The sequence below is a fragment of the Eschscholzia californica genome, unplaced genomic scaffold, assembly GCF_041429995.1.
Source record: "Eschscholzia californica isolate CP2 unplaced genomic scaffold, dmEscCali1.0.p SCAF_5, whole genome shotgun sequence".
Lineage (NCBI taxonomy): Eukaryota > Viridiplantae > Streptophyta > Magnoliopsida > Ranunculales > Papaveraceae > Eschscholzia > Eschscholzia californica.
Window position 1 is genome coordinate 1,932,943 of NW_028238472.1, and position 22,392 is coordinate 1,955,334.

The 22,392-nt window shown below is 36.7% G+C and overlaps 4 protein-coding genes across 6 annotated transcripts; 1 reads left to right on the plus strand and 3 right to left on the minus strand.

The window, feature by feature from the left end:
- The first annotated feature begins 165 nt into the window (after positions 1 to 165).
- On the plus strand, positions 166 to 6,117 carry LOC147536095 (RNA-binding (RRM/RBD/RNP motifs) family protein). The gene is made up of 7 exons (XM_086644886.1): positions 166 to 686; positions 2,407 to 2,584; positions 2,879 to 2,976; positions 4,575 to 4,671; positions 5,056 to 5,141; positions 5,234 to 5,330; positions 5,920 to 6,117. Exons 1-6 carry the CDS (start codon positions 411 to 413, stop codon positions 5,285 to 5,287), a joined length of 789 nt encoding a protein of 262 aa, XP_086501012.1. The 5' UTR covers positions 166 to 410; the 3' UTR covers positions 5,288 to 5,330; positions 5,920 to 6,117.
- On the minus strand, positions 6,026 to 8,181 carry LOC147536096 (Pentatricopeptide repeat (PPR-like) superfamily protein). 2 transcript variants are annotated; one of them, XM_086644878.1, is made up of 2 exons: positions 6,206 to 8,181; positions 6,026 to 6,155 (listed from the first exon to the last, which is right to left on the minus strand). In XM_086644878.1, exon 1 carries the CDS (start codon positions 8,016 to 8,018, stop codon positions 6,270 to 6,272), a length of 1,749 nt encoding a protein of 582 aa, XP_086501004.1. In that variant the 5' UTR covers positions 8,019 to 8,181; the 3' UTR covers positions 6,026 to 6,155; positions 6,206 to 6,269. The 2 variants fall into 2 exon arrangements, with proteins under 2 accessions (XP_086501004.1, XP_086501003.1); XM_086644877.1 differs by having other exon boundaries at positions 6,026 to 6,153; positions 6,210 to 8,149.
- Positions 8,182 to 12,318: 4,137 nt separating this feature from the next.
- Positions 12,319 to 19,846, minus strand: LOC147536097 (dolichyl-diphosphooligosaccharide--protein glycosyltransferase subunit 2-like). 2 transcript variants are annotated; one of them, XM_086644875.1, is made up of 20 exons: positions 19,513 to 19,846; positions 19,249 to 19,387; positions 17,955 to 18,147; positions 17,726 to 17,815; positions 17,538 to 17,600; positions 17,348 to 17,417; positions 17,048 to 17,112; positions 16,736 to 16,790; positions 15,595 to 15,722; positions 15,380 to 15,495; positions 15,163 to 15,232; positions 14,646 to 14,750; positions 14,400 to 14,489; positions 14,168 to 14,316; positions 13,917 to 14,028; positions 13,752 to 13,835; positions 13,524 to 13,604; positions 13,214 to 13,438; positions 12,985 to 13,107; positions 12,319 to 12,681 (listed from the first exon to the last, which is right to left on the minus strand). In XM_086644875.1, the coding sequence occupies exons 2-20, from the start codon at positions 19,383 to 19,385 to the stop codon at positions 12,565 to 12,567; spliced, it is 2,073 nt and encodes a 690-aa protein (XP_086501001.1). In that variant the 5' UTR covers positions 19,386 to 19,387; positions 19,513 to 19,846; the 3' UTR covers positions 12,319 to 12,564. The 2 variants fall into 2 exon arrangements, with proteins under 2 accessions (XP_086501001.1, XP_086501002.1); XM_086644876.1 differs by lacking the exon at positions 19,513 to 19,846 and having other exon boundaries at positions 19,249 to 19,500.
- A 225-nt stretch (positions 19,847 to 20,071) lies between these two features.
- On the minus strand, positions 20,072 to 21,818 carry NOP10 (nucleolar RNA-binding Nop10p family protein). Its single transcript, XM_086644888.1, has 4 exons — positions 21,721 to 21,818; positions 21,542 to 21,624; positions 20,614 to 20,656; positions 20,072 to 20,380 (listed from the first exon to the last, which is right to left on the minus strand). The coding sequence occupies exons 2-4, from the start codon at positions 21,593 to 21,595 to the stop codon at positions 20,283 to 20,285; spliced, it is 195 nt and encodes a 64-aa protein (XP_086501014.1). The 5' UTR covers positions 21,596 to 21,624; positions 21,721 to 21,818; the 3' UTR covers positions 20,072 to 20,282.
- Between the last annotated feature and the right edge of the window lie 574 nt (positions 21,819 to 22,392).

A 22,392-nucleotide genomic window follows, 5' to 3' on the forward strand; every position in this document is an offset into this window, starting at 1 on the left:
TTAGAGAGTGAAGATTGGACACGTCGATGATATGGTTCGCCGATTGGACACGTCGATGATATGGTTCGATCGGCGATCGGAATAAGTGTCGGATGATGCAATCGGGATACGTGTGGGATACGGGTGGGGGATAAGTGTCAAACACAACTCTAAACATTTTTAATCGGTTCGACCGATCAACAAAACTCAACCAGAAGGTCCAGAACCAAAGTAGACTAAACTCAATCGGCCCAAGTCATATTAAGATCGGCTTTGGTTGAGCCCAAATGATGGGACCCATTCTCAAGGGGCGCCAAAAGTAGAACTCTAGAGCACCTAAAGATTCAATTCTCTCTTCCTCCACCACCTATAAGTAAAAGCCCTAATTCTCAAATCGCCCTAGAAACTACTACTCAATAACCAGCAAAAAAATGTCATCTGAATCTGCTTCAACTTCAAATCCATCTTCTTCACAATTCACATATTCGAATAATTCTTACTTCCCTCTTCCTTTTCATCTTCAACAACAACAACAACCTAATAATCCTCCTGCCCCTCTCTATCAAAACCCTAATTCTCAACCCCCTTCTTTTCCTCTTCAATTCCCTCCTCGTCCCCCACCACCCAATCTTCTCTCTCATCCTTCACCCTACGCAGCTCCACCCCCTGTACCTGCTGGGTCTTATGCTTTGCCTCAATATCAACAGGTTAGGGCACAATTCAAATTTAATTCAAGTTTCTTTTGCTCATTTTCGATTTTTTTGCATATTTTATCATGTATGTATGTACGCTAGATTAGGGTTTTTCTTGGTTTTGCCTAATTGAAGGGATTTCAATGAAAAAGGTTCAAACTTTTGTTGCCTTTTGCTACATAAAGAGGGAATTAAACTTGATCAAATTTAACTAACAATGGCAAAACTAACTAATGGTTTATAGATAACCATGATTACTGGACAAATGATAGAGAAGGTGACAAAATTAGACCAACCCTAGACCTAAATAGGAATCAACCGTCAATCGAAAGTGAAAAAGTCCGTCTAGAGAGAGACCAAGAGAGTTGATTAAAAAATGGAGCGTTGATTTCGTGTAGGTATAATGCTAATATCTCCAATCAATGCCTGGGATGGAGCAACTCTGACACTCCCTGCAAGGTTATTGTTACTGGTCCCGACTCGTCCCCGAGACGCTAGCTTTGATACCATGTGTGGGCCTAACTTTTCTTGAAACCTTCTTGCGAGGAAAGGATTGCCCGGGGCCCATCAGCTTAACAAGCTCTAATGTCCAGGCCGTGTGGGATAATGCTAATACCTCCCCTCAACGACAGGGGTGGATTCACTAAGCACTCCCTCTCCACACATGGATAAGGATACTAAGTCCTGACTATCCCTGAGACACTATCTCTGATACCATATGTGGGCCTAACTCTCTTTGAATACTGGCTTGCGATGAAATGATTGCCCAAGGCTTATCTACTTTACAAACTCTGACGCCCAGAAGATATAGGATAATGATAATAATCAGTCTCAAGATGTAGAGTTTGAAAAAAACTGAAACCTAATGATGGTACAATTATAATCCCATATCACACTCTTTCTTGTTGATACATTGACACTAAAACTAAGTAGTACGACTCGGACTCGGACTCGGCTCGGCCAAGATCCGAGTCCGAGTCAGGGGGCGAGTCAGCCGAGTCACTCGGCCGAGTCAGCCAGAGTCGATCTCATTGCTTCCCATAAGTAGTTACTAATGTATCTACTCCATATAATATGATTAATACGTCAATTCAAAATGTAATCATGTTCAAACTTCAAAACTGAAAATTAACAACTAATCTGCAACTTTCTAAAACTATGTTTTGGTAGTTTAAATATTTTATTCAGAAAATCCTTTGGTATATTTTGAATACTTACTACTAATAAATTTTTCTTTTTATGTCTAAAAAATCTTTTGGTATTCTAAAGATTTTAAATACTTACTACTAAATTGCAACTTTCTATAACAATGTTTTGGTATAATTCTAGAAAATCTTTTGCTATTCCAAAGGTTTAAATACTTACTACTAATAGACTTTGTAATTGCAACTTACTACTAATAATCTTTTGAAAGAAACGGAAAATTTTGGTATTTCTAGAATATTTTCAAAAACAGAATTAATATGTGACAAATAAAGGAAAAAAAATTGGCATATACTAGTAACGACCCGAGTCAGATCCGAGTCAGGACTCGGCTCGGTGTATGTCCGAGTCCGAGCCGAGTCCCGAGTCACTCGGCTGACTCGGCCGAGTCGTACTGCATAGCACTAAAACTATTTGATCATCTCTTAACTCAGCAGACACACCCGTAAACAGCTTAATGATGTTGGTTAGATGCATATTATGTCGGTTTTTTCATTGCTTCCATGTTTCTTTCTTTTGTTAAAAAAAATAGGCGCATCAGTTGTTTCAAAGGGATCAGCAGACAATTACGCCTGAAGCTCTTGAAAGTGTGAAAGCTGCACTTGCGAGTAGTGAGAGTGAGCAAAAGGCAGAAAAGAAAAAGAGAGCTATTCCTCGTAAAGCTGCCGGCCAGACGTGGGAAGATCCAACACTTGCAGAGTGGCCAGAAAGTATGACCCACATACGCTTGACTTCTCGATTTATGTTATTTCTTACAGTATCAATATTATAGTAACTAATAAAATTGGGGAGAAGATGGGCTGGAGACGGATTTCGTATGATTCGTTCTCCGTACTTCCTGAAACTTTTCAAATACTATAGTTCTATTTATCACACTTGTTTTGCCACTATTCCATGGAATATCAAGTTCATATAATACACCTTGGGAAACTTAGATCATTGTTTTCTGATAATGTTATTTTCTCTAGTTTATGGGGTTAACGGATAGTGAAAGTGCCTTGCAGATGATCATCGCTTATTTTGTGGGGATCTTGGAAACGAGGTGAATGATGATGTTCTATCAAAAGCATTTGCAAGGTTTCCTTCGTTCAACATGGCAAGAGTAAGTTTCTTTTAAATCTAGTAATTTGAGAGTTCGAGTTACGTTTCCCCTTTCCTTGGAGAGAAAAAGTGTTCAGATGACCCTGATTAAAGTCATCAATTTCATTCAGATTGAGATTTAGTCTAGTAAGTTGTAAGTTTCTTTTTAAACTGGTAAGTTTCTTGTAAAACTAGTAAGTTTCTTGTAAAACTAGTAAGTTTCTTTTTAAACTAGTAAGTTATCTTTTAAAACTAGTAAGTTTCTTTTAAATCTTACGTATTGCATATTAGCCCGGTGATGCATGTTAGTTTTTAAAGTATCATTCGATGTTCATACCCGACACTGGGGTACTTATGTCGTAAGTCACTTCCAGGGGCGAGTCCACATAGGGGCCCGTGGGGGCGCAGGCCCCCACGACCCTAACGTGGCTCGTTAATGTTATGCGACATTTGCCGCTATATTAGATATATATACATATCTCTATTATAAACATAGTTCTTCTCTAGCTTAGTTGGTGAAGTGATTATGTTTCAACCTTGAGGTCAAAGGATCGAGCCCCACACACAACATTCTTTTTTTCTAGAAAGTTTCTACTACTTACACTTTTTTTTCTAAAATGTCTACTATTTGAAATTATTGTTTGGTTTAAGATGACTACTTATTAAAAATACATTATAAAGGTCATGCTTGGCTTAAAATTGGTTCTTATTAATTGAATAACTCAATTTTGACCTCCTCAAAGTAACCAACTAAATAAAATGGCCTCGTAGAGATGATGAGTTTTCTAAACGTCCCCCTTAATTTTGATTTTGTCTGATTTTTCGGTGACTTGTATTTTGAATTTTAAAATTGTTTTTTTTAGACTTTTGCTATGGTAAACATGTTATTAGAAAGAAAACTTAATCTTCATCTTTTCTTCAATTACGATCACTTCCTCTTCATCATCTAGCATCGTTCTTCTTAATCTTCACCATTATCTCTTCATCCCTTCCTTTGTTTTGTATTTCAGTATATTTTGGGAATCCAGTTGGAGGAAAGATTTTTGATCCATATTGAGAAAATTAGAGATTGATTGTTATACATCAAAATTACCACGGAATATCTAAACTATAAATAAAATTTTGTTAAGAATTTGCTTTTCGATCCTAGCTTGATCGCGTACTGTGGAATTCTTTCATTACCTATAACAAAGAGGTGCCCCCACTTATAAAAGTTTCTGGCTTCGCCACTGGTCACTTCCAAGGATAATATGTGAATTTGCAGATAACAGTATTAGGACCATAATACCTCTCCAGATTAACTCCTGTTATGTGCAATGTATTATCAGTTGATTCCTGAGTGAGAATAGTGTAAATAAAATCAAATTACCTAATGACAAAGACAAGATAGTATAAACATGCAGTCCTATCCCGTACTGCATGTTTCCACTAATTGTATCGGTGTACCTGATGCATCTTACCGACAATAGATACAAATACTGGTACCAAATATCAAATTCAGTATGTTAAATAGTTTGTTGAGTCGACATCCTTGTCTGTCTAAGGTAGAACAGCTTTTCTATCATTTTTTCAGAACACTGAGTAGATCTTTTTCTAACATTTTATTGTCTCATGTCTCAGGTTGTGAGAGATAAGAGGACTGGAAAAACCCGGGGCTTTGGATTTGTCAGTTTCGCCAACCTTTTAGACCTTGCTGCTGCCCTTAAAGAAATGAACGGTGAATAAAATTACTTCACTTGTGCATTTCTTTTTTTTATTATCATTTTGGGATTTCAATGCATTCGACTCTTTCTGTTTACTTTGTTTTATCATTTTCGTCAACATGTATAAGCTCATTGGTCGACCAGAATGTGTGAGTCAGTATGAATTTGTACTGCACTATGCCACTCTATGTTTAAAGAAACGTTTTTCTGCCTCAAGGCGGTTCGCCAGTTTGCTCCGAGAAAACGAAGTGCCGCCTTGAGGCGCATGCCTCGATGAGTGACAGGCGTATACTAATTCTTACAAAAGAAAATAATCATACCGCCTTTATATGCGTAAATTTGAAGTATGCCACCATTTGATTGCACAAATTAAAAAATAATTTGACCTGAATTTACAGGTAAATATGTTGGAAACCGTCCAATAAAACTGCGGAAGAGTAGCTGGAAGGAGAGGACAGATATGGAGGCTTTGCAAAAGCAAAAGGTAGATTCTGAACTTTGAACTGAACTGCTCTCTAAATCCATTGCTGTTCTTTTTTTGTTTAGAATTGATTTTTGTTCCATAACCATTTGCAGAACCACACTCATAAGAAGCAAAAGCCGTCAAAGAAAAGTGTGTTGCACAAGTGAGACTCCAACAACAAATAAACTCAAACTTTGCCCCATAACTAAGGTACTAACTTCACTAAAACCTTGTTACCAAATCATCAAAAATATTATTTTAGCAGAAACAAAACAACCCGGAGGATTTAATGGTTTTTCGTGTTAACTTTTTTTGTTTTCGCTTCATCTTTTTACTAGGAAATCTAATCTGCAGACCACTAGCTATCAAATTAAGCGAATTAGCCTTCACATGGCTAGTAAGTTGGCGTAGATAGCTAATAGTAAGGCCCTTTCTTATTGACATGTAAGAATCATCATAGCATGAGAACACGCTACACCAGTTTCGATAGTGTTCTTTTTTTGCAAGTCAAAATGAATCTGACTCGAGGACTGAGTTGACTCGAGTCAAATTCAGAATGCTTGTTTTTGTTTGACTCGTTTGAGTGGCTGATTTTGGGTCGATTTGAGTCACAGACAATTCAGATTTAGCTAGGTCTTTAGAAAATTTCCTTGAAGCCGGATTTAGCTACCGCTTTAGAAAACTTCCTTGAAGCCACCTCGACCGATACTTCTACACTTTTTGGTTCATTTTGTTCTTAAGAATAACAATAGTTTTTTGTACACTAAAGTTGACATATATATTCTTTTCTTGTAATCAGGAAACTCTCGATAAACTTGGAGATGGATCATCCTTTCGGTGTCTTTTATTATTGTTGCTTTAGGGCAAGAGAATTTGTTTTTTGTATCACAATTTACTATTGATAGTTTCTGTAATGCAAAACTTAAGAATTTACTCTGTTCAATAATGTTTAATTACAAGAATTCAAGTTTATGGAAATCTTAACACCATTTGTTAACTTTCAATCTTCCCCAAGTACAATGTTGCTCCGATCGTCTATCCCATAAATCCAAAACCCTAAACGCGGGTCCTCCATAGAACACCACGAAGAACACCCAAATGTACTTGTAGTTCTGCGGACGAAACTATATATATCGAAGGAAATACACTTTATCTCTTGGTGTTTAAAATGGTGAGATCTTTGTGCAAATTGATCATAGGAAAAGCCTTGACCAATCTTTTGAAGAATCCTTTCGAAACAACGCCAATAGAAACAAGTGAATTCGCTATACCGATAGCTTCATTTCTCCATCCAGCATAAGCCATTCCTTCAATCAATAAAACATAAGTTGTTTCATTTGGCAGACAACCTTTCTCAACCATTACAGCAAGAACATCAATGGCAGAATCAATATCATGAACTTTACACAACCCTAATAACACAATATTATAACTGATAACCGTCGGCTTCAGTCCACTCTTCTCCATATCTACTAGCAATCCGATCGCTTCTTTAACCATTGCTTCCCTACACAAACACGAGATCAAAGAATTATACGTTATTTCGTCAGCATCGATTCCTTTCTTTACCATTTCCGAAACCATCTCCAAAGCTTTCATTCTCTCGCCACTATTCCATAATCCACTTATCATCGTGTTATATGAACTGACGTTCGGCGGACAACCCGTTTTACCAAGCTTATCGAAAATTTCTAGGGCTTCATTTGCTTTTCCACTTTTACAGAGAGTTGCTAAGATTGTATTATAGTTGACAATATCAGGTGAACATCCATTAGATATCATATATTCTAAGAACCCAAATGCCAAATCTAATCTTCCATCTTTGCAAAATGCAGAAATCAATGGATCATAGCAATGGGTATCTGGTGATATTCCTTTAGACATCATAACCTTCAAAACATCGATCGCATCTTCAACTTTTCCTTCGTGACAGAGTGAACTAATCAAGATACTATAAGTAACAAGATTCGGATTACAACCCCTCGAAATCATTTTTTGTACTAAATTCTCAACATCATTCCATCTCCCTCGGTTCAACAATGGTCTTAACAATGTATTATATGAGATAACATCTGGTTCACAACCTTTTAATGGAAGATCTTCAACAAATTCGAATGCTCGATCGACCATTCCTTCTCTGCACATTCCTCTAATAACAGCATTATAAGTATACATATCCGGTTTAAGTCCTTTCGATAACATTTCATCTAAAAGCTTCATTGCTTGATTGATTCCACCTTCAATTATAGTAGCTTCAATAAGAATTGTATAAGTAATAACAGTAGGATGACAATTATCTTCTAACAATTGATCTAAAACCTTCATAGCTAACCCTAATTTCCCTCTACTACAAAGACTTCCTATAAGTATGTTATAAGTGACAACATCAGGTAAACAATCTCGATTTCGCATTCGATTCAAAACCCTAGTAGCAGAATCAATTTGATTAACTTTACAAAACCCACTAATCAAAGCATTATAAGCAAAAACATCAGGCTCACCATATAATTCTAAAATATCCATAACCCTAGTTGCTTTATCAACATTTCTTGAATTGAAAAACCCTTTGATGAGTTTTGTACAGAGAATAACATCTGGTCTATAACCCTTATTCACCATACATTCAAGAAAATAAAGTGATTCACTATATTTTCCTGATTTGCAAGATCTGTTAAGAAGTTTAATGAGATGGGTTTCTTTGAAATCAAGTGATTGGTAATGGGTTAGTTTTGTTTCAGCTAAAAATCTTATCTTGGGTGAGTTTTTGGAGGTTAGGTCATCAGAGGAGCTAGGGTTTCTACAAGTGATGGTGGAGGTTTGATGATGATAAGGTGAAGATGGTTTGTGGGTATTGAAGGGGATTGAATGTGGGAAGAATTCAGTTGAAAGAACTGCCATTGGTGGTTGGGTTTGGGTGCTTATTAGCTACTTACTGTAAGCCATAATTTTCTGTATAGTGTGTGTGTGTGTGTGAGAAAGAGAGTGAGAGAAAGTGTGTGTGAATTTAGAACTTAGAAATTGGAGGAATTTTGCAAGATGAAATCTCCAATATGATAGGGATAATATTTAAAATGTTAGGGGATAAGAGGTTGATTTTGTTTGATGACTTTAACCTACCTTAAAAATGGGTGAACAAAATCCCCTTAGATTGCACGATTCTCTTTCTTCTTTGGAAAATTGAATCAGGGAGGGCGGAGACATGTAATCACTTTGGTTGATCTTCATAGACTTCATGTATATATACACTTTCATTGACAATGGAGAGTCCATTAACTTTCTCCATTCTCATTATCATTTCAATGACGTTTTTAATGTCGCTGTATTAATCCTTATGGATTCTCATTTACAATTTTCATTGACATTGTATAGATGTAAATGAAAATGTAATATATAGTGATAAATAGATTAATAATTAACATGATTGTTGTAAAGCAATCCCACATTGGTGGGAGACAGGAGTGTGGTGCTCTTCTTAAGAGGTTAAGCACCCTTCCCTAGTGAGGCCTTTTAAAACCGTGAGGCCCAGATGTGCCAAAACGGATAGTATCACTAGCAGCCCGGAAGGCTGGTCGGCACCATCCTATAACACGTTATCAGCAAGATTCGCTCTACTATGATGTGGTCTTGGGAGAGTGTGTTGTAAAGCAATCCCACATTGGTGGGACAGTAGCAGCCCAGAAGGCTGGTCGGCACCATCCTATAACACGTTATCAGCACGATTCGCTCTACTATGATGTGGTCTTGGGAGAGTGTGTTGTAAAGCAATCCCACATTGGTGGGAGACAGTAGCAGCCCGGAAGGCTGGTCCGCACCATCCTATAACACGTTATCAGCACGATTCGCTCTACTATGATGTGGTCTTGGGAAGGTGTGTTGTAAAGCAATCCCACATTGGTGGGAGACAAGAGTGTGGTGCTCCTCTTAAAAGGTTAAGCACCATCCTATAACAATGATGTTATTATTCCTTTTCTTATTTATCTTTTGACATAGACTCAAGGAGTCTTTACATTCAACATAGTATGGCTATGAATAAATACATGACTACCATTATTAAAGATATTTTGGGCTTTAAAGGTCATATAATGACCCTTAAAATCATCTTACGAGCATGAAAGTCTATTGTTATTTTTGTTTTATTTATACCATCTAACACAAGTCAATAAATGGTGGATTTCTTCGGCGTAAACAAAGCGGGTTAGCATGCAGATAATGTATATTTAAAACATCATGGTACTTTTGAAATTTCAATGAAAATGTCCATGAAAGTCACTCATTTTTTAGTTGACAAATTTGACTCTCTTTTTACACTAGAGCCCATAAGATGTCAATGAAAGTTCAATGCCGCGGCTTTGGGGAAATAAAGAAAAATCTCAGGGGCATAAAGACTTAGTCAATAAACATTGACTTAGGGGGCATATTCTCTATTTGGCCCAAAAATCGATTTGATCTAACATTGCTCTCTAATCTTCATCTTCTCTATCCCTCTCTCTTATGTTTCTCTCTCTCTCTCTCTCTCTCTCCTATTTTCTCTCTCTCTCTCTGTTGCTTATTGTTTCATTCTCTGTGATTTTCATTCCTGATATTAGCAAACCCATTGGATAATAGTAAAACCCTGGATGACTCGAAGGCTCAAATATGTTTTAATATAATGCAATGGAATCCTCCTGACTCAGAAATGAAATGTTTGTATGTATAAGAAAAAAAATATTAGTGTGAGATTGAGCTAGAAGTTGAACCCCATCAAAGTATTCTCTCTCGGGGTGAGATTGAAGTCAAACCAACTTCAGAGAATTGACATAGCATGAAAGGGAACATAATTCACACATGAAATAATAGTCTGATTATATTCTTAGATACATGCTTAGTTACCTACCTTGTTTTTGGAAAAATATAATCTCATATAAACCAATAAAAATCCCTTACAAATCATGTAAGATCGACTTATTAACTTATTGCGTCAAGAATAATCAGGAATCTAGTATAGAGAGATGACACTTCATAACTGATTAACTATATCAATTTGGGTAACCCTAAAATAGGGTTTCCATGAAAACAATGTATGTATCCAAGAGAGTAGGATGTAAAGTGAGGATAAAAGTGATTCAAAACAATTGTAGAGCGAAACGAAATCTTCACTTAAAAGATCTCGAATCGATGGTATTGGTTCTCCATAGAACTCCAAATTTCTTTTTAGAATGATAGCAAAATTACCCTAGATTCCATTCATGTTAGGTATTTTATCTAGATTGTCGTGAAAGAGTGAGCAAGAGAGAGGAAGTGCGACTTAGAGAGAGAGAACAACAGGTGGGAGAGACGAAGAAACAAAGAGAGAGGATGTGAAGATTAGGAACTAAAATCATTTAAGTCAATTTTTGGACTAAAAACTAAATATGTCCCATAAGTCAATCTTGACTCACTAAGTCTCTACGCCCCAGAGACTTTTCTTTATTCCCCAAAGCCGCGGCCAAGTTCAAATCTACCAAAGTCCATAGATTTGCGAATGCCATTGACATTCACGTACTTTGAAATGTTCTTGATTGAATGCCTCAGACATTCGATTTTAAAATGTCTTTGACTGAATGCTCCAGACATTTTTGGACTTTGAAATGTCAGCGATTGAATGCCACTGTCATTCGCAAACTTTAGAATGTCAATCAATGTTTTGATTGACTACCCCTCTTAGACGGGGGCTTTAGGGCATCCTGAAGAGTCCCACACGAATAAAGGTTTGTTTAATTAGATTTGATTCAGGGGACGAGTTCGTTTTGAGTCTCAAATCTTTTTATTTTAACTTTTTGCCCTCCTAATCTTCATCTCCCTCTCTGTCGTGCTGACTTTCTCTCTCCTGCTCGTTCCCTCTTTCTCTCCTGCTCGTTATCTCTTTCTCTTGTTCGTTTTCTTTCTCTCTCCACATCTCATGCTTTCCTGCTATATCTCTCTGTCTGTTTCGGAGAAAGAAAGTGGTCTCTGTGGTGGAACCAAACCTCGAGGAGGCTTTGACTGAAAATCATCCTCGAGGGTTTTGTGGCTTGTTGGCCACAATACATTTTCCTGATTGACTAGCTACAAAACATTTCGTGCTCAACGTCCACAAAAGTCTTAAACTCTTTAGGAAGGTTTTGTTGAACACCCTCCTCGAGGCCCCTTAATCTTCGCCTAACAGAGAGAAAGATAATGGCAAGAGAGAGCAAGAATGGTTGGAAAAAGAGAAAGGGAACTAACAGGGAGAGAGAAGAAGTGGCAGTGGTGGTCAGTAGTTTGAAGTGTTGGTGGTAGTAATAAATTATAGTGGTAAAAGAGAGATGAATATAAAGATGAAGCAAAATACAACTTCATAAGTTTTTGGACCAAAGGTAAAAATAGGCCGATCTTTTTGTACATTTTGGAGGACATATTTTGTTTGTCCAACATTTCCCCTAATCTTCATCTTCTCCATCACCTTCACCACCACAATTTCTCACCACCACCACCATTCCGACAACCATTGCCACCTCTTCTCTCTCCTTTCTTCTCCTCTCTCACCCATTGTTGCCCTTTCTTTCGGTCTCCTTCTCACACTGTTTTTCTCTCTCACCTCCCTCTTTCTCTCTTCATCTATCATTTTCTTGCTCCATCTCCCTCTATCTCTCACTATTTCTCTCTCTAGGTCGCATTTTTTCTCTCTCACTCGGCATCTCTCTCCCTTGATTAGGAGACAATGTTTGATCAAGTCAATTTAGGGCTAACAAAAGAATATGCCCCCTAAGTCAATGTTCAGTGACTCCAAATACCCCTCAAATATATCTTATTGACCAAGTCTCCCTTTACACTTTTTCAGATGCCCCAAGGTCGCGACCTTGTAATCACCTTCCTAGATCTTTTTGTCATACTCTAACTAGTACGAGTCTAACTGATTCCTCTGAGCATAAAGTGAAAAATGAGCATTGATGTGTGGTCAAGAACAACATGTCACTATGTAACTTACACACAACGGAAGTTACGACTCCACAAGTCAAATAGACTAAAATCTGTTTAAATGGATCATTCCATGAATCGAACAAACAAGAAACATTCTGAAACTAAGATCGGCCTTTCAAACAAGTCGGAGTGGAACTTAGAACAAAACAAACAATTCCTACCCTTATTAAAGCTCAAATACATGAAAGTAATGTCCTTGCTCTTCATGAATTAAGACCAACAAGTAAATAAGCAAACAAAATTTGAGAAGTAACTTCAAATAGCCTCATTTTTTAAAACTTTCTATTTACCTCTTGTGTGAACTACTAATAATTTTTCGTACAACCAATGCCATTATCACCGGACATACTATATTTTCTCTCACTAATATCTGTTTGTTGCTTCTACAAAAATTCATCAAGAAATTAAGTTATTTGAGGGTAGAAAAATCGGGCAAAAAAACTCGAAAAAGAATAAACTGTAAGTTAAAAGATCAGCTTTCCTTTGCTCAGGCAGATTTAAGCTTGCCTGAAGCTGAGGCCAGATGAGCAAGAGTTTTGTGCCCCACAAACAACAGGAAGACTCCCAAGAATCCCACCATCTTCAATGTAGTAAATAGATCCAGCTGTTCAAAATGCAGACCAGAAAAGACAGTCGTAAGATATTTTAATTGACTTGAATCAGACTAAACTAAGTTTCGATTAGAGTCGATTGTTTGATATAACCTAAAATGACTATTGTGCTCTAGGCCCAAAACAAGTCAGCTTGTCAGACTCAAGCACTTGGACGACTCAGATCCAGATAAGTCGAACTTGGGGGAGTCAGATTTCGACAATTTGAAAACAAGCACTAAATGATGAGAAGTTTAGAGGCATTTGGGTTCATGACATGGGAATAATTCATCGAGTAATGGGAGCAGAAACTGTACCTTGAGCCAGAAAAGCAAGTACAGCGATAAAACAGCTGCAATACCGGCATGGAAGAGCGTGGCGAATGTAGCAGGAGCTGATGCGGAAGGGAAGTTCTTTAGGTTTACCCCCAGATGTATTAGCTGTTAAGATTTCATATACAATTAATTGAACTACTTAATAACATATTATATTCATTGTAAAGACCGTTGTTTCGTCAATGCATATGATAGAAACCAAATAACTTACCCCTATTAAGAACCCAAACAATGGTAAAATGGTAATAACCAAGAACCCGAAAGAAAGGTCTTGAGCTGGACGCTTCTCAGGGGATCTAAAGATGTGAGAAATCTCGGGTTTAGGTCCATATCTTGAGTTAGGATCAACAAGTTGTGGAGGAGGTTTTGTTGCTTTTTCTGGTGCTTCGGGTAGATCCAACTCAATATGACCTAAAGCCCGCAAGAATGAGTTCTCCTGAAAAATAATTTCAAACCCTATTTTAAATAAGTAGATAAAAAGGGGACTTAAAACGTAAAAGTGAGTAATGACATGATGTTACCATAGCAGCATCACCGACTGTAAGTTCAATATCGTATCTTCCTGAGAGGTAGTAAAGTTGATCAACCAAACGAAGGAAGTCCTACAACACAGACGACTGGTCAATCTAGATGAAGTACGAAATTACTTCAAACTTTTTGGCAAGGTCAGAAGAATGATTTGGTTCATCAGATTCACGCTTCACAGCAAAAGCATTTTGACATATAATAAGATTGAGAAAAATAGTTACCAGGGTTATTTCGAACTGGCTTCCAGAGTTTCCCACGATAAATATATGCTCAACTTTGGTTTCATGTGTCAACTTAAGAAAGACCTGCAAATAAAATTCGGAGTCAATGAATGAACATGCAGAGAAGCATCATATAAGTGTCATCGAGGAGAGGCAACCACCGACCTGATGTGGCTTAAAAGAATCGCCACGGGCAGTGGTGAGCTGAAACGATAGTTGCAACTTCTGAAGATGGGTTGCTGACAGTGATAAAGAAGTTTCTTCAGATAAATCTAACCTGAACAAAAATCAGAATAGCTTTCAGCTAGCTAAACGGAACCCTATTTCAAACTTTATGTAAAAATCTTTTACTTTGATCATAGCGAATAACTGCTGAAATGTAAACATGCTATTAAATATTGAAATAAAGACTTTACGTTTGCTTTGTTTCTGTGCTCTGAAGATCACTATCCAGAACAGCAACTCCAGCATTGTCAATTTTGACGAATCCCGAAACAAGTATTGGAACTTGGATTTGACCTCCAGTAGCATAGATTTTCTTATGCTCAGGATCATGAGGCAAAACCTACAGAAGTCAAAGTTGTACATCAAACAAGTGGGTAAGATGAAACCCTGCCTTTTAGAGACATAAAGAACTAACAATATTACCCTAAAAGCGAAATTGTACTTCCCAACATCAAAACCCATTGAGAGGACATCCAAAGAATAGTCCCTGCTTTCTGGGATAAACTTGAGTTCCTGAATTACAACAAATGCAAAGATAAGACGAATATAAATTGACGAAAAAATATAACCAACCATACCGAGTATATGAAAGGTCTAAGTGTGAACTGATAATGCATGGAATTCTAAAACAAACAAGAGAAAGGCCGAAATATCTTCACAATGTTGTACCTGACTTTCAACTAATGGAGTTGCTTTTGAACTGGAGAAGGAAGCTTGTACAAGTTTTACAGTTACAGGAGGCGCATCTGATCCAAGCGCAGTAGTCACCTTAACCTGGAAAGTATTTAAAAAGAAAAATAAAACCTAAATAACTTTGTACTGTAATGTAAGCAACATTCCACAAAAATGGGAATATTGGTAAAAGAATTGAGGGCAAAACAATCTTGGGAACCATCGGAAGGACTTCATCATAATAGGAGTTCCATATTACCGGAATCAGAAAAGAAAATGTGATGTGTGCAGAGTTGATCCTATGCATGTCTTCGAGTTATTCAAATGATTTAGATTTTCGAATAGAAATATAACCTCGCCATTAATAAGGTTACTAACTTGTTAGCATTTCATGGCACTTAACATGACATCGATAAACTTGATTCAAAACATTGTCTTATATCATGATCAAACAAAGAAATCCAAAAACCAGCTTCCTAGAAAGACATTGCAAGATATAAACCAGATAACCGACCTTGAGCTGATCCTTGTTGGTCAATGAAAGCACGGTTGCTGAAAGTGACAAGATCAGTGGAACGGAAATCCTGTGCCAGCACAATACTTTTGTGTAAACTACCATGCTTACTTCTATTGCTGAATCGTTTCAGACTACGCTAAAAAAAAGAGACCATGTTCAAACAAAAGTACTCTCTAAGCAAAGACTGAATAAAAGAATGCAAGAAAGTACTTACCTATTGTTCTCCAAGTAATATAGTGAGTCTATCTGATTGAACAAGTCTTTGGAACTGACAGGAACCCCAATTCCAAGAAAAAATTTAACCAAACCCAATAGCTTATCTCCTGGAAGCTGAAAATTTTGAAACCAAAACAGATGCAACATGAGAAAGCCAATCACTCGAAGGCCACATGACATGATCCATGTCGATTCCTATGCTGTGGCACTTACATTAAGTTTTCCTGATGTAACTTCTGAGAAAGCCACCACCCCACGAACTACTGATGATGAACTTGAAAGAGGACCCAGATCTTCACGTGCATCGACAAGCTTCTCATCAAAATATAAGGCTCCATCATCTAAAACCAAAAGATCAAAGGGAGATGGAACAGTAGCTATGTTAGATGAGCATACAAGTATCAATGGGAAACGTAAATTAAAGATGCACCATGAGTTCAATTTATTATAGCTGAAAGAAGAATATTATAGTCCATTTTATAATAAGAATACGGGCTGGAATGGTGGTTCTAAATACTCCTTAACCTAGTTTTTGTTACATAGCACGAATCACGAACATGTAGAGGCATTATAAATGTCTAAATTTATTCACAGATAGCCATACACAACCTAAGATATGTGATGAAGAGTGTTTGCTACAATAGAAACTCTTTCCACATGCAAGCATTGTTCAGGTGTCAGGTACATCCATTGGATGTTGTCAGATACTAGGTGGTGATGCATGAGAGATCTCGATTTGATTTTCAGATGTCCTACTACAAATGCCATGCATGGAGACGTCACGGTTCTACCAAGTGTTCAGGTGATCTAGAGAGCATCCAAAGCAATAGATCACCCATTGACCCAGTCTATGGAATCTAGCATCTAGCAAGTTACCTAATTCTTGTCATCTACATGACAATTTCAACCCACCAATTAAGCTGACCAAATAGCAGATAGGACTAAATAGGAGAAGCTAATTGCTCCAATTCGACCAAAAGAAAGACCAAGGTCGGAAAACTGTGTAGCACCTTGAGGTCTTTGAGAAAGTGGGATGCAAGGATGAGGACCAGAGATCAAGCGAAGGAAGCATAAGGGCACTTGGGTAGACCCTTGATGTCCACTCAATCAAAAGCGAGTTACAACAATATTCATAGCACAAATGTTATGGAGGTCTCAGAAAGCATGTTCAACAGGTTAGTGCTAAAGCTGCTAGATCAGCATAAGTACCGCATAGGCGCATATGTGGCACCACAAATTACAAATTTACAATTATAAAAATAGCATCATCCCATACTTCAGTTTGCACATAAAGCATAGTATGCAAAATATTACAACAAACAATAGCTTTCCAGTTAGAGAGACTTATACATACCGTACTGTTTAAGACTGTCAAAAAGCTTCACTATATCATTTTTAACGGTTCCAATCTACAAAATTAAGCAACCCTTTTAAGTTTTTTTTTTGTTGAACTAATAGAAAATTAAATAACAAAAGTTAAGTGGAACTACTGTAAAATGATAAGCATTCAGGGCTTGTCCATAGAAAATTAAATAACAAGTCTTGTCACTCTATCCGAGATGCTAATATTTTCTTCTCTGTCTGAATTAGAGATATGAAACAGTAGTTTCTGGATTTAAGATCTAAAGGAACTATGATCTGTGTAATGGTCAATAAATTGGCTTACTAATGATTGATCAATTCCGGAAGAAGATAATGAAACAACTCCAGCAAGAGCTTCAAGTGCCAGACCTGCAAGAAGCATTATATTTTTGAGATGACCACAACCCAACTTCAAAAAGAACAGGGCAAGAACAAGGAAAGGGGGCAAAATTAGAAGTATACAAACTCGGTCCCAAAATCAACCTCAACTGCGTATAAACGAAGAAACCAGTCCAACAGTGCATAAATAGACAAGATCACAAGACTAATTCCTATTAAAATAATGACATCTGGTATCCTAGTCTCTTGGAATAAGAATCAATACCAGCAGCATAAATGCTAGATTCCGCACCATTTGAACTATGGCGCCATCTCCCATCACTTTGACAAAGAGCCTGAAAATAACAGATCAGCAATTACAGATTTGTCAATAAAAGGTTCCAAGTGTTAATTTGAAAGAGATAAGGGGAATTAAACTATTTAACAAAGCACTTAATGTCCGATAATTATTTTACCTTAATGGAACGAAAAATGCCATCTGCTTCAGCAAGAAGTACATTACTCTCAGAAAGCTTGTCCTGCATCAGAATCGACTGAAGAAAGTGAACCAGACAGTTTGATTCCAAGGGCAATATGATAAGAAAGGGAACTCCAAAAAAAAGGACAAAATCCAATAGAGGAAGTAACTTCAATAAGATAATACCTTGAGAAGTACCAAACTTCCAATTGAGCGGTAGTAGTCGAATAATGAGCTTGCATCATTCACTGACGCTTGAAGTTTTGAAATAATGCCCTTGAAGAAAAAGGGAGAAATTAAGATCTTGCAAAGGAACTCATATTAATTGACGGTCATGCATACATAGATATGTAAAATATGACTGAAAAGCCATAATATTATCAAATTCACCAGAGACAATAGCTTAAGAGAATACCTCGAAAGTACCCCCATCAATTTCACATTTCAAGATGCTATTAACTCTAAGGGCATCGAACAAATCCTTTAGACTAGAAGACGAAGATTGAAGGTTCTTCACAATAAGCTGGCATGTTCGTGAACTTAAACCAGCATTTTTTTCTACACCAAGAATCTGGAACGTTCTTAACGCCTCGTATGTTTGTTCTAGGCTGACACATAAACCGAAAATCAGTTGATTCCAAATAGTTATATAAACGAGTAGATGTACAAAGAATAACTAATCTGAGAGAAAGTAAAGCTACAAGTTAGGGTTTAAGCATAACTATGACGAACACAATTGGAGAAATAAAAGAGATAAAAATGAAGAAACCAACAGTAACATGTTGCATGTAGCTGGCAGTGGCTCATGAAAATATAACTAAATTCAAAACCTTCCCCAGAAAACACAAAGATGAGTATAAAATCAGAGAGTAAGTTTGCAACATAACTAGATACTAACTAATTGAAATTAGTTAAGAAAGCACTTTCTGAAAACATGATCACTAGTCACTACAAAGAGACCAATTACGTTCATTATTTTGGTCAAATTTAGGTTAAGAGAACTTGCATTTACTGGCAGTGCACCTTAATGTCATGTTTCGCGCACACGAACAGATCGTGAATTCGTGATTACTAGGAATCGTCCCATTCTATAATGGTGTTTGGTGCACGATAATGCATCAGAAATCACATTCCCACTCAAGGGGAGATCCCAAGGGCGTGGGTGGGTTTGCGATCTCCTTTTCATTGGAATCGTCAATTAAATAATCTATGGACAAAAATAATCTCTATCAATCCTATACCTGGTCAAACCAAATAATACAGTTAGATGTCGTGAATACGATGAATCATATTACGGCCACTATTCCTCGTAATTGGATTCATTTCCTACATGCAAAACATGACCAGAAGTACCATGAGTCATATTACGGAATTGAACTGCGCTATTCCTCGTAATTGCATTCCTTTCCCGCGGGCCAAACATGGCCCAAAGTACCCTAAACAGTGTAAAGTAGTATTGTCACTAGAAAATGAATTCTGTCCAATCTATTCCAACTCTAAATATTCAATCTTCTAAACATCCAAACCCAACAAATAGAATTCAATGCAGTTTTCGACATTCACAACTAGCGAAATAGAAACTGATCAATTCGAATAATAAAACACACAAAGATCATGTTTTTCAATAACAATAAGATCTAACATTCATAAAAGAGATTTTCTAATCACAACCACAAAAGTTAGTTCGTTAACAAACTAGTTTTTCTTACCTTTCGTAAGATCCATCAGTAGATGAGAAAAGTTGTAAAGCAGCAGATCGATGATTATCTGAAATCGGATGGAATATTGAAGCTTGACAAATGGAAAATGAGAAAATTAACAAGAGAAATCCATGAATTCTCGTCATTCCTGCATAAATATATATATAGAGAGAAAGAGTATAATAGTGAGAGAATTGGACTGAAAATGTGAATGAGATTAAAAAAAACTTTCTAGGGTTTTTTGGGAGAGATTGAAGAGGGAGTACTAGAAACCTTCAACTGCTGAAAGTGAAAAGAAGAGCTACTTCCTCCAAAAATTCCCGCAATGTAAAAAGAAAGAAAAAAAAAAGAAGTTTTTATAAGCACGTTCGTTTTCTTGAGCTGGTTAGTTTTTTGCATTGTCTGAATTTCTTTGATTAGATGGATACAAAATCAACTTAAACCAACTATTTAATGGAGTCAGACGTCATAATCAGACAATTTAATCGAGTCAGACGTCATATTCAGACAAAAATGAACCCGACAATGAAGACTATTGGTTTTCTTTAGGTTTTGGAAGACAGTGACATTTAGCTTAGCTTTTTTTGCTCAAGAGTTTTTTTCACATGAAAATACTGCACAGGTTTGTGCATAAAATCCCTCATATTCTGCACTAGGTTTGCATGGGTTGCTAAGGTACTTTACATAAGTTTGCCGTTTGCGTAGATTGCCAAGCCTTAGATATACCTTGAACATAAATCAAAAACTTCAAAAATATTGAACATGAAGCCCAAATCTAAAAAAACTCGTCTCGTGTGAATGTATACCCAAAGTTGCAACATTATTGAACAAATAACAAAACAAATCTTATATGTAAACTCAGAAGCTGAAGATTTGTAACTACCAATCGTCTTTACTTGTCAATCCATGCTATTCGATCGTTTATAATCTAGTTTCAGTATCATTTTACAGCTCCAACTTGATAGAATTAAGACTTGGTTTCCACTCCACCCATATATCGGATAAAAAAACACATGAAAAACAAAAGATGGTGTATTATTCTCTCAATATTTTGGTGCTGGCTTTTGCGTGGGTAGCAGTCCGAAACGCTTTTTCAGAAGAACTCTCTGCCTTGAGTACTTATCATCGGGGGAGAAACGAGCTGCAGTTCAAAAGCAATGAAGAGTTATTATAATGAGAGAAATAGACTACCAAATACCTTACTCTTTACAATAAAACAAACAAGAGGGTACAAATACAAAACGAGAAAACAAAGATATGTAGTTAAGGCCTAAGGCTGTATATTTGTTAAAAATTACGAAAATTAAAACGAAATCAGAGATTTGACAGTATAGGAAAATTGAGATTGATCAAATATAAATCGAGGAAAATTACCTGGATGAGCAGATTCGGTTGCTCGCCCAAGGGGTGATTCTTTCTGCAAGTACAAATGTTACGAACTTAATAAGAGATAGATGAATGTAAAGTGTGAACGAAAAAACACAGGTAAAATAGGCTCTAACTTATATTTGGCACACCCGCCTTTTCGGATTTAGCACCTTTTTGGGTGGTGATACAAAACTTCGGTTATTGGTCAGTCAAATAAGCTAATTCTATATATATCCTGATATATCAAATAGCAATGCTCTATCAATGATGTGTAAAATGATTACTTATGTATATAATATGCGAATCCCCTCCTCGTCTCTCCATGTCCTACTCCCTAATTTTAGACTTGTACGTCCAGCTACGCCTTTCGCCCCTAACAATATAGGGTACCCTCCCGTCTCTCGACAGGCAGGTGTGAGGAAAAGAGCTTGTGGAGGTTAAGCTTCAAACTCAAAACCCAGTCAACTGATAATGGACAAACTCTAATCGGCAGATGAAATCATGACATAAACCCTGCATTATCTCGCTGCAGTGAAAAAAACTTATCCCCCACACATTCACAAATAGCTCAGTTGGTCGAGAAACACCAAGAGTGTCACTGGTTCTTCCCTCGGGGCCATTAGTTAGCTCTCTTGAATATCCCAAGTAGTTAGATGCAAGGAATAAAATTTCGTGACAATGGAAATATTTTGGTCATTTCGGCGCAACTTTTTTTGAAGTCTAATTCCTTGATCAGCTATTGTTAAGAGAATGTAAATAAATTTTGGTTTCGATGGAAATTTCAGTACAAAAAACCCTAAAATGATTAGATATATCTTCAATGAAAATTAGAACCCTAAAATAATTTCTTCGTATATTACAAAAAACAACCAGAAATAGAAATAAAAACAATCAGCAAATGTTATTGTGTCTATGAAGAAGGTTATTATAATACCTTAGTGGTGTAGACTTTGTCGCCATTTTCGTTTATGTAGAACTGAAGATACATCTTTAATGATGATACTCAATCAACAAACTCTGCAAAAGAAGAAAGAAAACTTTCGAAAATTAGGGTTTTGATCTATCTGTAATGGAGATTAAATGAAACCAACTCATAAAGATGAAAAGGATTACCAGAATAAAGAAGAACGAATGAGTTTCCCCTTTCTCAAAAATAATCCTCAAAATGCGTAAAACCCTAGTAGTAACTCTTAAACCTCGAACATGGATACGGGTCATACGTCTGGATAGACCCGCTTTTGTATTTGGCCATCTCTTCACCCGCCTTTTTTTGTTGCAAATTTTTACCGTGTTCCCTCCGTTAGTTGTGTTGGACCAATGAAATTTTAGTTTCGGTCAAGATTCTCATACATAATTGAAATGAAAATATTTCGGTAAATTCGACTGAAATATTTGAAATTTATTTATTTGACAAGATATCGTTTATAAAAATTTGGTTAAGTACAATGGAAATTTGGGTAGACATGAAAATTGAAATATTTCGATCAAAATGTCTCGAAATTTTACTCTTTCTTTTGGAGTAAGAAAAAGAAATTATTTGGGAGGAAAAATAAGACACCACTTCTTCTTTTCCTACTACCTCCGGCCCGACCACCACATATTCTTACTTTTTCCTTCTCTCTTCTTCCTTTCTATTTGAAGAAGGGGGAGAGAAACTCATCACCCCACAAACAAAAGAAAGAGAGGAGAGAAATATATATATATAGAAAGAGATCTAGCCAAGTTGAAGCAGAGAGAGTGGGGATAAAAAGGAAAAAGAGAGACATGAGACATGAATTTTCTTTA

Bases quoted from the DNA above. Each gene is read 5' to 3' on its own strand.
- LOC147536095 (XM_086644886.1), top strand. From the start codon at position 411: ATGTCATCTGAATCTGCTTCAACTTCAAATCCATCTTCTTCACAATTC. The intron at 2,585-2,878 runs GTATGACCCACA...AGTGCCTTGCAG, and splicing joins ACTTGCAGAGTGGCCAGAAA to ATGATCATCGCTTATTTTGT. The intron at 2,977-4,574 runs GTAAGTTTCTTT...CTCATGTCTCAG, and splicing joins CTTCGTTCAACATGGCAAGA to GTTGTGAGAGATAAGAGGAC.
- LOC147536096 (XM_086644878.1), bottom strand. From the start codon at position 8,018: ATGGCAGTTCTTTCAACTGAATTCTTCCCACATTCAATCCCCTTCAAT.
- LOC147536097 (XM_086644875.1), bottom strand. From the start codon at position 19,385: ATGACGAGAATTCATGGATTTCTCTTGTTAATTTTCTCATTTTCCATT. The intron at 17,418-17,537 runs GTAAAATAATTA...TGTTATTTTCAG, and splicing joins GCATTTTTCGTTCCATTAAG to GCTCTTTGTCAAAGTGATGG. The intron at 13,439-13,523 runs GTAACATCATGT...ATTATTTTTCAG, and splicing joins CAGTCGGTGATGCTGCTATG to GAGAACTCATTCTTGCGGGC.
- NOP10 (XM_086644888.1), bottom strand. From the start codon at position 21,595: ATGTATCTTCAGTTCTACATAAACGAAAATGGCGACAAAGTCTACACC. The intron at 20,657-21,541 runs GTATTATAATAA...TTGTACTTGCAG, and splicing joins ACAAAGTCTACACCACTAAG to AAAGAATCACCCCTTGGGCG. The intron at 20,381-20,613 runs GTAATTTTCCTC...TTTGAACTGCAG, and splicing joins AACCGAATCTGCTCATCCAG to CTCGTTTCTCCCCCGATGAT.